This window comes from Panthera onca, chromosome D2, assembly GCF_046562875.1.
Source record: "Panthera onca isolate mPanOnc1 chromosome D2, mPanOnc1 haplotype 2, whole genome shotgun sequence".
Taxonomy (NCBI): domain Eukaryota; kingdom Metazoa; phylum Chordata; class Mammalia; order Carnivora; family Felidae; genus Panthera; species Panthera onca.
In genome coordinates this window covers 40,863,818-40,882,445 of record NC_138349.1, presented here as the reverse complement: position 1 = coordinate 40,882,445, position 18,628 = coordinate 40,863,818, and the positions used below count along the sequence as shown (strand labels likewise).

The 18,628-nt window shown below is 46.0% G+C and overlaps 1 protein-coding gene across 1 annotated transcript in view; it reads right to left on the bottom strand.

The window, feature by feature from the left end:
* The window catches only part of VSTM4 (V-set and transmembrane domain containing 4), a 99,040-nt gene that overhangs the window by 47,435 nt on the left and 32,977 nt on the right, over nucleotides 1-18,628 (bottom strand). The window contains exons 4-5 of the mRNA XM_060642202.3: nucleotides 10,493-10,600; nucleotides 3,959-3,992 (exon numbers count right to left, since the gene is read on the bottom strand). Of these exons, the coding sequence (XP_060498185.1) occupies nucleotides 3,959-3,992; nucleotides 10,493-10,600 (142 nt within the window). The remainder of the gene's footprint in view (nucleotides 1-3,958; nucleotides 3,993-10,492; nucleotides 10,601-18,628) is intronic.

Sequence of the window (18,628 nt, the reverse complement as noted above, 5' to 3'; positions counted from 1 at the left end):
GACATTTATCCCAATAATAGCTTGAGACTCCAGGGGCCCAGCTGACCACTGCCATTGCACGGATGGAGCTGGGGTCGGAAGGCCCCAACACGACAGGGACAGAAGGAGCCTCTGTGTGGGCTGCAGAGGCAGAGCACAATTCAGGCCAAAACCAGTTGAAAGGCAAGGGACTGACCAGTTCACTAGCAAGGAATCTGGGCTGCACTGAGTCAAATCAGCCTGAGGTCCTAATCGGGAAGATGAATACAAGTCGGTGGGGCACCCCTACATGGTCCTGGGGTGCAGTGGAGTAAAGACAGGCTTTCCAGAGGTAGATCTGTGGCTGGCCCGACAGGAGACATGCCCATGGAGAGAGCTTAACTCAGGCACTCACAGATTCACAGACAGCACCAGCTGGTAGAGGGGCAGCATCTGAATGGGACTCTGTGGTCATCACTGACCTCTGGTAGGTATCCCACGGCCGGGGGTGACCAAACTCTAAGGCCCACCAGACTAGGGTGACACCCTTACTATATGTCTAGCCTTGGTACCAGCTCAGAGTAGGAGCATGTCTTACCCCTATTACCAAAGGGAGAGGAAGGGAGGGGCCCAAATGGCACTCCTTGTTAGCGAGGCAAGGGACACAGTAGATCACAGCAGGCAAATCCTGAGAAGCACCGGCAGGCTGGCTCCTCACAAACTCTGGGCTCCCCAGCCATAACCTCCCCCCATATCTGAAATGCCAGTCCTTAGGGCTCTGTGGGGGGGGGCACATACTTTTAAGAAGAAACAAATACTTTTATCGAGGCATAATTTACTCCCCATGAAAGTCATTGATCTCAAGTGTAGGACTCAACCATCACTATACTACAGTCTTGGAACATTTCTATTACCCCCCAAATTTCCCTCTTGCTCATTTATAGTTAATTCCTATGCCCACTCTCAGCCCTAAGCAACTATTTTCAGTTCCTATAAATTTATCCTTTTCTGGACATTTCAGATAATTGGTATCATGCAATACATATTTTTTGCATCTGGTTTAGTTCACTTAGCATAATGTTTCTGAAGTTCATCCATGTGCAGAATGTATCAGCAGTTTGTCCCTTTTTATTACCGCATTGTATTTCATCAAACGGATTACTAAATGTTGTTTATCCATTCATCAATTGATGGCTACATTCAGATTGTTTCCATCTCCTGGTTATTATGAACAAAGCTGCCGTGAACAACTGCATGGATGTCTTTGTATGGACATACGCTTTCATTTCTCTTGGGCAGATACCTACGAGTAAAATCTCTGGGTAATCATATGGTAAGTTTATGTTGAATGTTTTAAGAAACTACCAAATTGATTTCCAAAGCAGCTACACCATTTTACATTCCCACCTGCAATGAACAGAGTTCCAGTTTCTCCACATCCTCACCAACACTTGACATCATTGTCTTTTTACAACCATTGTGGTTGTATTTGTACCACTTAATGACCAATGAAACAGAATATATTTTTGTGAATTTGTTAGCCATTTATATACCTTCTTCAGGAAAATATCTATTCAAATCTCTTTTCTTTGGTCCATTTTTGTGTTATTTGTCATCTTATTATTGAGTTGTAAGAGTTCCTTATATATTTTATCCCAGCATTATTTGTTGAAAAGACTGCTTTCTCAAACTTTTTGAAATAATTTGTGAAGGATTAGTATTATTTTTTCTTTCAATTCTCGATATATTTCACCAATAAAGCAACATGGGCCTGGGCTTTTCTTGTTGGAAAGATTTTAGCTAACAATTCAATTTCTTGATTTATTATAGGTTTATTCAGATTATAGCTGTCTTTTTAAATCAATTTAGATCATTTGTGTCTTTCTAAGAGTTTTTCTATTTCATCTATGTTGTCTTATTTTTTAGAATAAAAGTGTTCATAATATTTTCTTATAATGCTGTTAACTTTTGAGTCTGTAGTGATTCCCTTTTTTCTTCCTGATTTGGTAATTGGCTTTTTCTTTTTTATTTTCATGTACAGTCTAACTTAAGATTTGTCAATTCTATTGATCTTTTCCAAGAACCAACTTTTGGTTTTATTGATTTTTTTCTGTGTGTGTGTGTGTGTGTGTGTGTGTGTGTGTGTGTGTGTGTGTTTTCCCTGTCATCAATTTCTGCTCTAATCTTTATTATATCCTTTCTTCTGCTTACAATGGATTTCACTTGCTCTTCTTTTTCTAGTTACTTATGGTGAAAGCTTAGGATATTGATCTGAGATCTTTCTTCTTGTCTAATACAGGCATTTAAAGCCATAATTCTTTCTCTAAGCACTGCTTTAGCAGCGTATCTTGTAAGTTTTCATGTGTTTTGTTTTCATTTCTTTTCAATTCAAAATATTTTCTAATTTTCTCTTATAATTTCTTCTTCATATTATTTAGAAGTGTGTTGTTTTAAATTTCAGAACATTTGGGATTCTCCCAGGTTTCCTTCTGTCATTAATCTATATTTAATTCTTTTGCTTAGAGAACAAACTTTGTATGATTTCTTACATACATAAACTTTTTAAGTTTATACAAATCTGTTTTCTGGCCTCGCATCTGGTCTATCCTGGAGGATACTCCCAGTGCACTTGAAAGGTGTGGTAGGTGGTCATTGGGTAGAGTATTCCTACTCTATGTGTCAGGTCAAATTGCTTGATCTTCTGTGCCCTTGAATTTCTGTCTAGGTATTCTATCAATTATTGAGAGTGGATCTTGAAATATCCAGCTCTTATTCTAGAATCATCAATTTCATCTTTCAATTTTCTATTTTTCTTCATGTGTGTTGAGGCTCCGTTGTTAGGCCCATATACATTTATATGTGTTGTATCTTCCTGGTGTATTGTTCTTTCATAATTCGAAATTTCCTTCTTGGTCTCCAGTAATATTTCTTGCCTTAAATTATGTCTCATCTGCTATTAATTTAACTACCATCCCTCTTATTGTTACTATTTGCATGGTATTTTTCTCTTCTTTTGGGTGTTCTCCATTCTCCACTGCACATGCACGTTGCCTCAGCCAGAAACACACTTGTCCCAAATGTGACCAAAAGTTCAGGCTAGTCAAGTCATTGGACCTCCCTGCTCGATACCCCTAAGAAGGTCACCTCCACTGACAATGCTGCTGAACGTGAGCATTGCACACTGCTCCAAGTCACATGATCCCCCTTCTACCACAACAGAGCTGCTGGTGGTCCTTATGCCTTCCACGGATTCAGATGGAAAATGCACTGTCATTCAAATTTGTGTTTGCACAAATGTAGGTCATGCATGGTTTCTCTCTGATTCTTTTTAGCATTTTTTTCTTTGTCTTTGGCTCTCATAATTTTTTTTTTCTTACCACCTTTGAGTCCTCCTTTGGTTGTCTCTGATATTATTTTCAGGGTTTATGGTTGTGCTTCGCAGGGAAGAGCAGGGAGAAACTGACCTATGCCATTGTGTGTAGACCAGAAGTGTCAACTTTCTAAACAGTATGAGTTTGCAATATCTACTATAACCGTTATGTTTCCTGTGAGGTGTGTTCCACGAGCTAGAAAGCTAGCATCTTACCACATATATTACTAATGGCCACATTCTGCAGAGTGGGGCATAGGACAAGCAGACATTGGTGAAAGGGAATTAGGAGTATTTGTGGTCAGAAGGCATCAAAGTGGTTCAGTCCAAGCTGCTAGCCTCTTCCTAAACAGGGGACACGGTTCTCCAAAAGCAGGCGTCAAGCCTCCTCCAGCATGTATGTTGAACCAGCATGAGCCATATTTTCTTTGGAACCTCTGGGGGTGATAACCAGAGCATGGAATCTAGACACATGCAAGGGCATGAAGGACACACATTTTGAGGCCAACGTGCAGACCAACATGCAGACCCCCTAGGTAAAGATACATATTTAACCAATTTCTTGGTAATATCGATAGAAAGTAAACTGTCAAAGAGTTTCATTTGAAGAAAGAAAGAAAATATTCCTACCTGTTCTGAGGACATTTCACCAAATAATGTCTCACTGTAAAAAAAAAAAAAAAAAAATAGAAGATGGTAAGTAAATGTTACTTTAGATATAGAAGCTCCAGGAATCACCAGGAAATGCAGGTGCCCAAATGTTGCCCAGATGTTGATACAAGTCACCTCTTGGGGCTTTCATACTTCTCTTTGGATGATTACAGCAGAACTATAGTAGGGACACTACAGTGACTTGATAATGTTACGCTCCTGGATTGAGCCAGGCATGAAGCCATATACCCCAGACCTCCTAGTTTGTTAACCCAAAACATTCTTTTTTTTTTTTTTTGCCAAGCTAGGTTGAGGTGGGTTCTAACCTGAAAGGTCCTAGAGTAACAGAGTCACCCAACTTCAAAGTTTTACCTCAGTCATGAGAAAGCCTTTTGGGGAAACCTGTTTCCACTTAGGTGCTCCTCTCTGTAAAATGGGTTTTCATTCTCTGATCAGTGCTTTTCCAGGACTAAGTGGGGGTTCTTGGAAAAACAGTCTTAGAGCAAGACATCCTCCACAGTAGGTCTCATTGAGAAAAAAAAAAAAACAGATTTTAGCTGCAGAAGAAATATAAGAATACTCAGGAAGTTATCCAAATAAGTCTCCAATCTATGCTCACAACTGAGTTCATCTCAAGCAGAAGTAAAGCCATAGGCCCTGGAGTTGGGTGTGGATCATTACACCAATGGCTCCATGAATCATACCTCCCTGTATCTAACTATACATTCCTGTGAAAGTCCCTCCCACGCTGACCCAGGGCTTGGCCACCAGATGTGCTTTGGCCAATGAAACAATAACGAATATGTCACAAGCAAAGGCATAAAAGGCCCTTGTGCCCTGATATTTGCTCACTTTCTCTCTCTTGTCATAGGAAACTCTTCTGCGACCACGTAAAGAAGCCTGGCTGGCCTACTAGAAGATGAAACCACATGGAACAGACACAAGCCCCCCCAGCTGATGCCCCAAAGCAGCCAGGCCCCAGCTCATCCACCAGAAGACCGCAGCTTCAGGAGCGACTCCAGCCAAGACCAGAAGAACTGCTCAGCTAAGCCCAGCCCAAAGTGCTGACCTATGGAATTGTGAGCAAATAAAATCATTGATGTTTTAAGCTATGACACTTTGGCGTGATCTGTCCTGCAGGTGACCAGGGCAGGTTCCAGACCAGCATGACAGAATCTCAACGTTAGAGAGGGCTCTTTAGGTTCACCTGTTCCAACCCCTTATTAGTACGTACATTCCTTCTGCATTCTGTTTACTGAGCACCTGCTCTGTGCGGGATAACTTCCAGATGCAGCAATAATAAAACCACGGTTGGTAGTTACCGAACAATTCATATATTCCTGGAATTACTCTAGATGTATTAAATAGATCAGTGATCATTAGTCTGGGATCTGCACACCATTGGGCACTCTTAGGAAAGGCAGTTTTGAGGACAGCAGTTTCTAGATCCTCACCTACCATGGTATTCTTTCCTCAGAATTCATTCTCCTGAAACATGCCTGAGTTCTGGCTGTATTCCTTTCCCTCCCTCCTCATCACATCATCCTTTCTCTGCACAAAATTGAACGCATGCCTCTCACCCATCCTGGCTTGTACTATGGAGACTTGTCCTAAGGGTAAATAGTAGGCATCAAACAAGAAATGATTTGAAACCTTGGTGCTGGTGTTGAGAAAGCGAATGACCAATGGCTGGGCATCTAAACCTTTCACCAGCAGAGAAGTTTCCAATATTTTGCTTTCAGCAAGGATTAAATAATAACCTAACCCAGTTGTCAGCTGGGAGAGTATTAAAAATCATTTTCAATGACTGATCACTATGTGAATTCGGACATGTAACTCCATAGTACACAAAGTACTGAATAGTATAAGAAAACTTCATCCATTCCTGCCTCTTTTTATGCGGAATGAAGTATTTCAGGGTTAGCATCTATGTAAAAAGTAGGAATAGATTTGGTGCTGAGTTCTATTACTAAGCAAATTCATACAAGGGTATATGAAGTAAACTACAAATCTACTTCAATAAAAATACATTTCCAATGAAATGTTCTCCGTATGGTTATTATCAAAATTGATAATATCATCATGGAGTTTTGATTCTTTATACCCGTTTTCTAGATCTCATTAATTATGTAATATTGGTAACTCAACACAAAAACAATTAAACCTAGAAACTTATGGAATAAGGAAATTTTAAAATCCTTAATTAAAATCTTTATACACATTATTTTTACGGAGAAGTATGAACAAAAACAACTGTAATAAAGTGGGATAAAATCTTGTGGTGGAAGTGGCTTGACGATAAAAGTTCAAGGAGAAAAAGGAACAATATACAATTTCCAACAGTTTCTTTTTTTTAAGTGTATTTATTTGTGTGGAAAGAGACAGAGAAGCATGAGTGGGGTAGGGGCAGAGACAGAGGGAGAGAGAGAGAGAATCTCAAGCAGGCTCTGTGTTGCTAGTTCAGAGCCTGATGCAGGGCTATCTAGCAAGATATCTCGCTATCTATCTGGCAAGCTCTAGGAAGCCCTGTTCCAGGGCTAGAGTTCCAGCATATCACAAAGAACAGAGATATCACAAAGAGCAGAGACCAAGATATCACAAAGAGCAGAGACAATAGGGTTAAGCCCCTCTCTTTCCATCTGGGTCTAGTGAGCCTTCAAAACTGTCCTTTTAAGGGGCACTTGGGTGGCTCGGTCCATGAAGCATCCAACTTCGGCTCAGGTCACGATCTCAGGGTTTGTAAGTTCAAACCCCGCATCAGGATCTCTGCTGTCACTGCAGAGCTTGCTTCGGATCCTCTGTCCTCCTTTCTCTCTGCTCCTCCCCTGCTCACGTTCTCTCTTTCTCTCCCCAAAATGAAATGAACATTTTTTAAAAACTGCCCTTTTGAAAGCTCAGACAGAGAAGGTTGGGGGATTGTTGGGGCCACCTCAAAGCAGCGAGTCTGGATTAATTCCTGAACAAGTAAAGGCCATTCAAAACCAGTGTGCTTGAGGAACCATTAGAATAACTCAGGGCTTGGTCTTGAGCCATCAGGATTGGTGCTTTCCAGAGTGAGTCAAAGCTGCAGAGGCCCTGGGATGAAGTTCCAGGTATCCTGGCACTAACAAAGAGCAAGGACGAAGATTCACAACTTGGGAGGAAGTGGAAGGCAAGTAATACATGGGTGCACTTAAGTCCAGCTCATGTGAATAACGAGCACCCCAGGAAAACGAGGCAGCGCAAGGCCGGGGGTGAGGGCAGGGCAGCAGGAAGGCTGAGAGAGAAAGACACTGGCCCTCTGGCCTCCCGGCTTCCGGGATGGGCTCTGTTTATTTCAGGGCCCTCCAGGGGATTTCGTCAGGAGTGGGGACAGCTACTCTGATATCCTCTTTTCAGACAGATTTTGCCAAGGGAGCGGGAGAGCAGGTGCTGGGCTCACCTCTGTTTTGCACATGTATGCGAGCAGCCCATGAACCTGGACACTGTGTGGTTCTCACACAGGCAAGAGAGCTTAGCCTCCCTCCATGAGGCCAGGGTGCAGAATGCCCAACACACACATGGTTGCATAGAAAACGCAGACCATGTCCATATGACAAGGGGGTCTGAGCCTGATTCTATATTTGTGGGTTCAGCAAGCATATCTCATCTATGAATTTCATTTCCAGAGAGTAATGAGATCCTTTTGGAATACTTGTGACAGAAGGGAGGGACAGAGCAGGACAGAGTTCAGAAGAACCGGCTCTAAGGCCTTGCTACTCAAAGTGGTGACACCATCTGGGATCACATTAGAGGTACTGAATCAGAATCTTCATTTGAGCAGGTTTCCCAGGGAACCATCTGCTCCTTAAGGTCTGGGCAGTGCTGCTCTAAGGCTCCGGGGTCCAGCTGAGGGGTAACATTGAGCCCACCACAGTCCTCTGTCCTTGGCTCTACAGTGTGGTGGGGAGGTGCCTGGCTCCTAGGCCACGTGGGGCAGGACCTGCCTGCCAGGGCTACAGAAGGCCAGCTCCCTAGGAGCTGCGGGAGCTATGACTGCTGTTCAGGAAGGACCTTAGCAACAACCACCATGGAAGGCTGAAGGGAAATTCCTTGGCAAGGCTGGCCCCCAGATGGCGAAGGTTTTCTTGAAGACAAATGTGGAAGGCTCGGGATCAGGCTGGACGCGGCCTCTGCCACGCCCTTGTTTCAGACTTTTCAGGCTCCTCAGCTGTGTTCTCTCTCAAACGGTTGCAGTAGGGACTGTCATTCCAGACAGATGGTGAGGATGACAGAAGAGCGTAGAAGAGCCAGTGAGCAACAACATTCTGGCCTGCTGCAGGCGCCCAGGCGAAGCTCTTGGCAGCTCGGTAGGGCTCTCGGACACTGCGTGCAGGTGCACACGAGGCTGTCCGTGCCCGCTCCAGGAGGGACGAGGGCAGTTGGGATCTGGGTCTCTAGCGGCTCTGAGTGAAGCCCGGAGGGTGTGTCTCAGTCTGCCTTGTTGGCCCTGAAGGGGAAGGATGTCTCCTGAACCAACTCCCTTGCTTTGTTTCCCCGATTCTGCCTAAGGCCTAATAGAACCTGCAGCTCAAGGCACACTTCTCTAGCATGCTCCTGAACACGGGCAGAGGTGTCTTTGGAGCAAAACGGGCTTGGAGACTGCCCAGGCGGCTTCCGAACTGCAGCAGGTGGGAGCAAAGCAGCTGGGACACAGACACATTTATTCCCCATTTGTTGAGCAGCTGTCACACGCCAAATTCCAAGGAGAAGGGAGGAGGCGAATGGCCCGTGACTCCCGTTGTCTCCAAGGGCGGCGAGCGCACGGTGTGCAACACGTGCCGCAAGCCCGTAAACGTGGGCAAGGTCTCGGAGCCTCGGAGCTGGGGAAAGCCCCGGCTCTGTTGACAGGGCAGGCAGATACCGAGGATGAAGGCAGCTCTTGGGCTCCACAGAGACCGTGCGGAGCACAGTGGGAGCGGCACGAGCTGTGAAGGAGAAAGGTGTGGCCACGGGCCTTGCTCTGTCTCCGGAGCCCAGTGTGCCAAGTGTCTCTGTGTACCTCTCGGGAACTCTTTTGGCCTGGAGGCTGACCTCCAGGCCCTGCCCTCTGGCTTTGGTCCGTGAGACCAAAGCAAAGCAGCAGGGGAGGAGGGAGGGAGAAGGAAGGGCTGAGGAATGCATAGTCCTGGCTCCCTCCCTGTGGCCTCCTGGTTTGGCACCGCGTGGGTCCCTCTTCCGCGGCTCCTGTTGGTGACCCTTCTCCCACAGCTACAGCTCTTGAAAGTTCTGGAATCGTCCTCTCCTTGTCTCCTAACTCTGTGCTGCAAACAGCGTCCTGCAGGCTGGTCCCTGAGTGCACCCCCTCCCTCCCTGGTCCCCTTAGCCCTGCCCACACTTCGGCCTCAGCGGAGAGGCCCTCTGGAAGCAGGGCTCAGTTTCCCTGTTTGAGTGTCCCCTTAGACCGCGGCCACCAAATCTGACACTTCCCAGCTTTGTAACCTTGCACTTACGCGTAACCATAATCACAAGTTATCATACACACAGGACACTTACGAGAGTCAGAATGTGTTAAAGTTTTTGTTGTTGTCATTGAACTTAATCCTCATAATAATCCTAAGAGCCTGGCACCCTACTGCATTCCCATTACTTAGATGGGAAAGGTGAGGTAGAGCGGGTAAGTCATCAGCTGGTATGTGAAGAGTTGCCATCTGAACCAGAGCCAGCCTAATTCCAGAGCCCAGCTATCACCCACATCATCTCTGGGAGCTACAGCATCCACACCCGTTTCGGGAATCCGCAAGGGGGTGCAGCCCGGAGGGTGTTTCAGAGGAAATGTACAGGATCTGGTGGAAATGTGACATTGAGGCTTGGTGAGAGGTGGGGACTGAAGAGGGAAAGCAGGCAGCCTTCATAGAAAGAGAAGAATCAGCGTTCCCAGAACTGGAATCATTAAGAGAGAAAATGCAGAGCAAGAAGGGGCTGAGGACACATTCCGGGCATCAGGGATGCCAACAGGAAAGGAGATGGAAGGAAGTGAACACTCAGGCTGGGCGGAGCCTTCCTAACCCCACCTGCCGGCCAGGCACAGCGCCAGTACTGTGAATAATAACACTCACAACAGTGTGCTAACTGAGGAAGGCAGTGTCTGCCCCATTTCATTTCGCAGATGAGGAAACTGAAGCTCAGGGCAGTTCAGGAATACATCTAAAACCGGTCTTCTGTGGCAGAGCCGGGATCAAACCCAGGTTCATCTGACTCCATAGCCCCTTCTGGGAGAATGAGAGGAGTAAGGGCCACCCCCCCCCCCCCCCCCCCAGAAACCGCGGGAGGAAGGGACCTGAGAAAAAGAGGAATTTAAATGTGGTCACAGTTGATTTTAGCGGAGTTTCAGGGAGACACAGCTCCTCACTCGCTGTACTCACCAGTCACAGGTAAATAATCCCTGACTCACGATGCATTTTTCAAACAAGGTTATACTTTGCCCAGCGTCTTCCGCCTGTCTGTGGTTTGGTAGTGCTCCCATTCCAGACATGACCTTATCTATCTGCTTACCTCTGGATTTCCTCTTGCTAAACACAGACTGCCAGATGATGGTCAGGGTGAAGAGTAGGACGCTGAGAATCCCCACACAGCACACGAGCACGGCGTATATGTAGATATCTGAGGGCAAGGACACAGCGGAGCATTGTCAGGACGAGCCAGGTCAGAGGAGATGCACCAAGTAAGATACACTTCGTACATTACCAAAAATCAACTCAAAATGAACCACAAGCCTAAACAGAAAATATGAACTAGAAAACTTTGGGGAAGAACACAGAGGAGAAAAATCTTTGGGATCTAGGACTAAGCAGAGAATTTTTAGACTTGACATGGAGAACATTATCTATATAAGGAAAACGTGATAAATTTGATTTCATCAAAATTAAAAACTTTTGCCCTGTAAACAACCATATGAGGAGGATGAAAAGACAAAACTACAGACTGGGAGGAAATATTTGCAAACTGTACAACCAACAAAGGATTAGTATGTAGACGATAAAGAACTCTCAGAACTCAACAACAAAAAATAAACAAACAATCCTACTAGAAAACGAGCAGAAATGTACAGAGACATTTCACCAAAGAGAATATATGGTGGTAAATAACTTCATGAGAAGACGTTCAACTTCCTTCGCCATTAGACAAATGCAAATTTAAATCGCAGCGAACTATCTCGCACACCTATCAGAACGACTAAAATAAAAAGCAGTGACAATACCAAATGCTAGCAAGGATATGAATAAACTGGGTCACTCAACAATATTGCTTGTGAGAATGTGAAGTGGTACAGCCACCCTGGAAAATAGTTTGGCAGTTTCTTAAAAGATACATCTACAAATGCCCTTCACCTCAGCAATTGCACTCTGGGAAAATGAAAACTTAAGTTCACACAAGAACCTGGACATGTATGTTTATAGCAGCTTTATTTACAATAGCCCAAAACTGGAAACTGCCCAGATGTCCCCCAGTGGGTGAATGGTTCAACAAACTGGAGTCTATCCACCACCACCACCACCACCACCACCCCCCCCCCCAAGCTACTACTCAGTGATAAAGCAACAAACTATTGACAAATCTAGCAATCTGGAACCTCCAAAGAATTATGCTGAGTGAGGGAAAAAAATCCCAAAAGGTTACATACTGTGTGATTGTATTTATATAATATTCTTTATTTTTTTAATTTTTTTTAACATTTATTTATTTTTGAGACAGAGAGAGACAGAGCATGAACAGGGGAGGGGTAGAGAGAGAGGGAGACACAGAATCTGAAACAGGCTCCAGGCTCTGAGCTGTCAGCACAGAGCCCGACGCGGGGCTCAAATTCACGGACCGCGAGATCATGACCTGAGGTGAAGTCGGCCGCTTAACCGACTGAGCCACCCAGGCGCCCCTATATAATATTCTTGAAATGACAAAATTATAGAAATGGAGAACAGATTAGTGATTGCCAGAGGTCAAGGAGGGAGTAGTTGATGGGAAGCTATCAGCTGACGGGAGTTGATGGGTTTGGCTATAAGAAACCCTTGTGGAGATGGGAATTTCTGTATCTTGGCTGTATCAATGTCAATATCCTGGTTGCCATATTGTACTGTAGTTTTGCAAGATGTTATAATCGGGAGAAATTGGGTTAAGGGTACAAACTGATACAAGGGATCTCTATCACTTCTTAGAAATACATATTAATCTACAATTACCTCAAGATAATTTTTTTGAAGTTAAACCGTGATCATATATGTCTCAGTCAATCTGCTATAACAAAACACAATAGACTGGGTGGCTTAGAAATAAACATTTACTTGTCACAAGAGCAAGGCACTGGTAGAATTGGTATCTGGTAAGAACTCTTCCTAGTTTGGAGATGTTTTCTCTTAATAGCCTCACATGGCAGAGAACAAAGAGAGAGCAAGCAGGCTCTTACGGGGGTCTCTTCTTATAAGGACACTAATCCTATTGGTGAGGGCTCCACTCTCATGATGTAATCACTTCCCACAGGCCCCACCTCCTAACACCATCATATTAGGAGCTAGGATTTCAACACATGAATTTGGGGGAACACCAATATTGAGCCCATAACAACGTTCATCCGTTTCTTAAACTCCAGTAATCAACTTTAACACCAATCTGATTGAGAAAATGCCAACTGCTCAGAAAGTGAAAGGTGAGGGAGAGCACCTGGGGGGTTCAGTCGGTTAAGGGTCCAACTCTTGATTTGAGCTCAGGTCATGATCTCGGGTTCAAGCCCCACTTTGGGCTCTGTGCTGAGAGTGCAGAGCCTGCTTGGGATTCTTTTATTCCCCCTCTCTCTCAGCCTCTCCCCAACTTGTACTGTCTCTGTCTCTCTCTCTCAAAATAAATAAATCAACTAAAAAATTTTTTAAAAAAGAAAGTAAAAGAGAATCTGAAAGCATTCCTTTAACCTTCTATGTAGCAAAAAGCTACAGATGTTTGAATTTAGCAACAATATTTCTCTGCTGACAAATTTCTTTAGCCAACAGACATTTACAACGTAGCTACCAGCCACGTTCAGCACTCTCCTAAGTGTAAGAAATAGAACAATGGAGATTTAAAAGCCTCATCAAGAAATCAGAGAGCTGCATGGTATTTGCACCAATAGGAGAGTGTGCCTAGTACTCGAAACACACAGAAAGAACTCAGCCAACCTGAGGAGGTCACAAGGAGCTTCAAAGAGGGCTGGAGCTCTGTGCTGAGTCCTATCTAAAATAACACAGAAGGGGCGCCTGGGTGGCCCAGTCGATTAAGTGTCTAACTCAGTTTCAGCTCAGGTCATGATCTCACAGTTCATGAGATCGAGCCCCGTGTCAGGCTCTACGTTAACAGTGCAGAGCCTGCTTGGGATTCTCTCTCTCCCCGCCTCTCTGCCCTTCCCCAACTTGTGTGTGCTCGCTCTCTCTCTCTCTCTCTCTCTCTCAAAATAAATAAATAAACATTAAAAGGTAAATAAATAAAATAGCATAGAAAATGCAAAATACATAGAAAGAATAAAAATACAGGGAGAGAGTGACAAAATTTTATCATATCAATGTAAGTGGCTTAACAGTACCTTATCATTGGCTACTCAAAATGTTTCTGTTTCCTTTCACAAGTGACTGTGATGGGGATTCACAAACCAAAACCCTGATGTACCTCTCATATTAGGTTTTTAAGATTAAGTTCCTAGAAGTGGAATTTCTGGGTCAACAGGAAAGTACCTCTGTAAAGCCCCTGGCACTTGGAGAAGCAGTTAGGTAAGTGCCCAAAAGGCAGGCAAGCTGGGGGAGGTGGGGGGCTGGCCTCCACAGTGAGCTGGAGAGACGAGGAGGGAGAATGGGATGGAATCAGACATCTCAGGTTCCTTTCAGCTCTGTCCTTCCTGCCTCCCTTTACTCCCACCCCCCGCCCCCACCGCCCCGGGGAGTCCAGTCAGCACTTTTGCCCAAGCTAGCTTGAGTATGCTTCTGTTCATGGCAACTTAGAAGCCTGGACTAAAAGTACAATAAATAGAAAACATAGTAGGGCTAGGCTGCAAAGTGAAAGGAACACCTGTCCTAATATTTAAGGGAGCAGGAAGGTGGGTAGGGTCAAGGAAGAGTCTCCTACAGAGGGAGACAGGAGCCAACCACAGAAGCAGAGGAAGACAGAAGTGAGAGTTCTAGAAGCCAAGAGAGGAGATGTAAGAAAGATTCTTTAATAGCATCAAGTGCTGCTGGAAAACATCCATTGGGTTTTCCTACTAGGAAGCTACTGGAAAAGTCTTGGGGGGAAAGCCAATTCAGTAGGATGGTGGAGGCCGAGCCAGATTACGGGGGTCGATGAGTTCAGTGGTATGTGAGGAGTCTGGGACAGAAGCAGAGGAAACCCTCTCCCACAACTAGAATCAAAACTGCCTTTGAAGTTTTGGGAGACACCTGTGTCTCAGATGCATGGGCTTTGCAGGTTCAAATGGTAGAGAACTCGGTTGAGTGGTTGGAGGTAGGGGCTTGGGTCTCCGTTTAAGAAATGAAGCTCTGAGATCTGGAGCAGAGGTCACAGACCAGGATTCATGACAGGCCACAGGATGGGCCAGAACACAGAGAACATATGGCCAGTCCTGGATTTGCACGCAGTTGAGCAAGCTGCTCGGGGATTCTGCCGCATAGCCATTTCTGGCACAAGAGGGTAGCAAATGATGTGGCCCCGTTGCCAGGCACGCAGACATGGGGCAGGTGGACACAGCATCTGCCTCGAGGGGATTTCCAAAGACGCAGGACCCTGGACCACAGAGGCAAGGGCAATTTAGCTTCAGTCTAGTTCTTGGTTGGAGAGACAAACTGTCATACTGAAGTGTCTGCACCACTGGAGCAGAGCAACGCCCTCCACGAACTCCTTCTTCATCACAACCCTTTTCCTGGTTTCGAAACTGCAGGAATCAAGCAGGGACAAGGTCCTGGTGAGAATCTCCCCCAAGCATCCCCAGAAGCATACCGTAGGCATCTGTGGCCCATTCTGCCCCAGCAGGAGGCGAGGGGCTCCAAGAGGTCCACGCTCTGGTTTCAGATCACAGCCTCTACCACGTGGCACAAAGGGGGCTCTCCACAGGCAGCCGTAGCTGCAGAATCATCAAACATCTGGCCAGTCTGGAAGGCTCAGCTACACCACCCCGCACACAGGCCCCCTGGGCTGCGGACCCTGGCTGGCATGCCTCAGCTGCCTGTGTGGGGGTCCCCACAGGCCTAGGATCAATCGTGCCTGCTCTCTGTTATGTTCTTGGAGCTACAGGAACCTTAAAAAGTGTCACCTTGCAGGAGAAGAAAAGCTCAAAAAGAACACCTGAGTTTCCCTGGATCGGGCAGCCACTGGTACCCCAAGGTTCCAATTTTTTCCTCTGTTCCAAGCATTCCTTTTGCTGCATAAAGACAATCGCCCCGTTTTATCTACTCAAAACACTGAAACCATCTCCCGATGATTTTCTCTGCAAAGGTAAAACCCTGAGCCATTTCAGTCAGGGTCACAAAACACCTCCATCCAACACCACCTTTCCTCCTGGATGAGCCAGAGCAAAGCTGTGCCCTGCCGAACTGAGAGCAGCAACAATGTTTCAGCCAGCCATCCTTGGGCTGGAACGCCAGCCCAGTATCTTCTGACTTTCCCTTAACTTTTATGTAAACACTTCTCTAATTATAAACGTTGGCGCAAAGGTTTTAAAAAACTCAGACCGGGCCAAACAATGCTTGTCTGGAGGCTGAATCCAAGCGCTCAGATCCACATTCAACAAAACATCTGCACTTAACCAAATCTGGGATTAGCTTTTAAAACGCCACATATTACCTGCATGCTCAAAATAATTCTCAAAACCTTGTTATGTTCCTCAAATCCGTTTGCAGTTTTGTCTTTTGCCGCTGGACTTCCAAAGGCACCGATGTCATTTTTAGACGCCACTGCAAGCCACCATGCAGAAAATGTCTCCCTACCATCCCCAGCCCAGGCCTCCCCGAAGCAGATGGCAGGGCCGGCAGGCTGGAGTGACACTCACGCAGCGGGGAGGCCGAGACGGGGTGCACAGTGTACTTGTGCCAGCTCCCGCCCTCCCAGAAAACCAAGCCACCGCAGGGCAGGCCAGGCAGAGAGGCCCCAGTGAAAGGCAGGCGGCACCTGTTGCCAGGCAACCCTGAGGCCTGCGGGGGTGTTGGGGGGGGGGGGGGCTGTGAAGCCCGGTGACCCCAGCATTCCTCAGCACAGCGAAGGGACCACCTCTCCCCAGACCGCTGACTCTAGAAAGTCGATGGCAGTCCTCCACTCTCCCAGGGAAAATGCAAATGCCAAGATCTCAGGTCTAGGCAGCAAACTGTATGCTTCTGCTATTTTTTTTTTTTTTTAAATCCAGTTTGTAGTATCATCTTGCTTGGCGAGAAATACCTGAGCAATAGCCCTGAGGGATTTTAACTCACTCCAGCATCTCACCAAGAGGCCTGACGATACTGGTTTTGTGCTGTGGGCGCACGGCCAGCTGAGCCGAGCCCCGGGGGGATGGAGGTCCCCTCGCACTCTCTGCAGCAGCCCTTCCATCCAGGAACAAAAGGGCAAAGGCCTGGGCTCAGGCGCCAGGGAGTTTCATCTGTACCCCTGACCTCGCCAATGCTGTGGCTGGGTTAAAAAAGCAAAATGCAAGGCCGCTGCTGCCGAAATCACAGGGAAAGAACACTGGAAACAGCTGCTCTGAGGCATTTTACATAGTGAGGATTCCAATTATGCTTTTCTGAAGGGACCTCATTCTCTGTCTGTGTTGACAAGTAAGCCCACGTCGGGCTCCGGCTTTTGTGTAGAGTTAGGTCGAGAGTGACCCTGATTTCCATAGCTGCATGTGAATTATAAAATACTATTAATCATACAAAGCGTTTTAGACACACTGATTATGCTGCAAGGCATGGTGGGACCAAGTGCTGCAACCTTTCCCAACATACCAAGTTTTGTTTTTTGTGCCATGTTGTCTAAATATGGTCCTCAGACCACTTGTACTGGGGAAACACCCTGGGCCCCAATAAAGTACAAATGTTTTGCTCACTTCCTAAATGCAATAATCGGATTCTCGGTGGGGAGCCCAGAACCAGGGTTACTAACAACCCCCCAGGAGATCTTTATGGATCTGATGATAAACAGGGCTCCCGCTGTTACAGCTGCCAGTGACCTACCTTAGGGATGCCCTGGATGTCTCCATACTTCTCCCCATCGTAGGGCCCAGGGCCCGGGTCATGGGGCAGCTCCGAGGAACATGGGGTAAATCAGTTGTTTACTACTTTGCTCCGTGTGGATTAAAGTTGCTTTCATCTCTTTGCTAACAAACAGGCATTCCCTGAATGAAAGGCTGAGTGAGAGAGCTGGGGATTATTTTGCTAGGAGAGGGTCATTAAATAAAAAGACAGCTACAAAGCCTGCCTAAGAAAAGGCAGGGAATGCAAAGAATCGCTGTTGGAGATCACACGATCTGAGAAAGAAAATGTTTGAAACCTAATGGCCTACCTGGGTGACACCTTCTAGTTTGCAAATAATGATCACAATTATGATTATATGTTTCCTAAGAGAGCAAGCGCCTCCATCCACTGCTTTTAACTGGCTATTGAAAGAGGTGGGTTTAGATCCAAGTGCCTGCCCCCTCATTGGGCAAGATCTCCTTCCATCACATCTGTTAGTTAACTAAAGGTGGTGGGAGGCCCCCAAGGCACACACATGTCCCTAGATCTGTTTGGCAAGGTGATTTATCATCAGTAAATGTCATGCCTTCACAAAATGTCACCTTTCACAATTTCCTGATCACCTTTTGACATTAATCAGTTTTTCACTGACCAAAGGCTCTGCCTAAGAACTCACAAAGTACATTCTTTCATTGCTTTTGGCCATAATCCTCATCTACTTTGTGATAATAATTTCTGTGAACCTTCCTTACTCCAAGTAAGGCAAGGTGTCTCAACCTCGGCATTCTTGACATTTGGGGCCAGATAATTCCTTGCTGTGGGAGCTGACCGGTGCATTGTTACAATGTTTAGCAGCCTCCCTGGCCTCTTCCCAACAGATGCCAGTAACATCAAAATTCTGGTTGTGGCAACCAAAAATGTATCCAGACATTGGCAAATAGGCCCTGGAGGGGCAAAATCACCTCCTGCTGAGAATCACCACTCCAAGGTTCAAACCTGAGCGCATCAGAATCACCCAGAGGTCTTATGAAAACCCCGATTGCTGGGCACTGCCCCTAGTGTTTCCGACCCTATAAGTGAGGGTAAAGCCCAACAGTGTGCATTTGTATCAGGCTCCCAGGGAATGCTGATGCTGATGCTGCTGGTCTGGGACCAGCCAGGGCTGTCTGCTGGGATCACCTGGAGAGCTTTAACCAAGTCCCAGCTCAATCAGAATCTCTAGAGATGCGGTTCAGGCATCAGTGCTTTTAAAGCTCCCCAGGGGGCTCTGATGTAGGCTGAAAATCACTTGCTTAAGGTTTTCAGACTGTTTCCAGAATCCCCAACTCCATATGAAACCTGAGATAAACTCTGTCACAGTAGGTGCACATTTCATTTTTTTTTTTAACGTTTATTTATTTTTGAGACAGAGAGAGACAGAGCATGAACAGGGGAGAGGCAGAGAGAGAGGGAGACACAGAATCTGAAACAGGCTCTGAGCTGT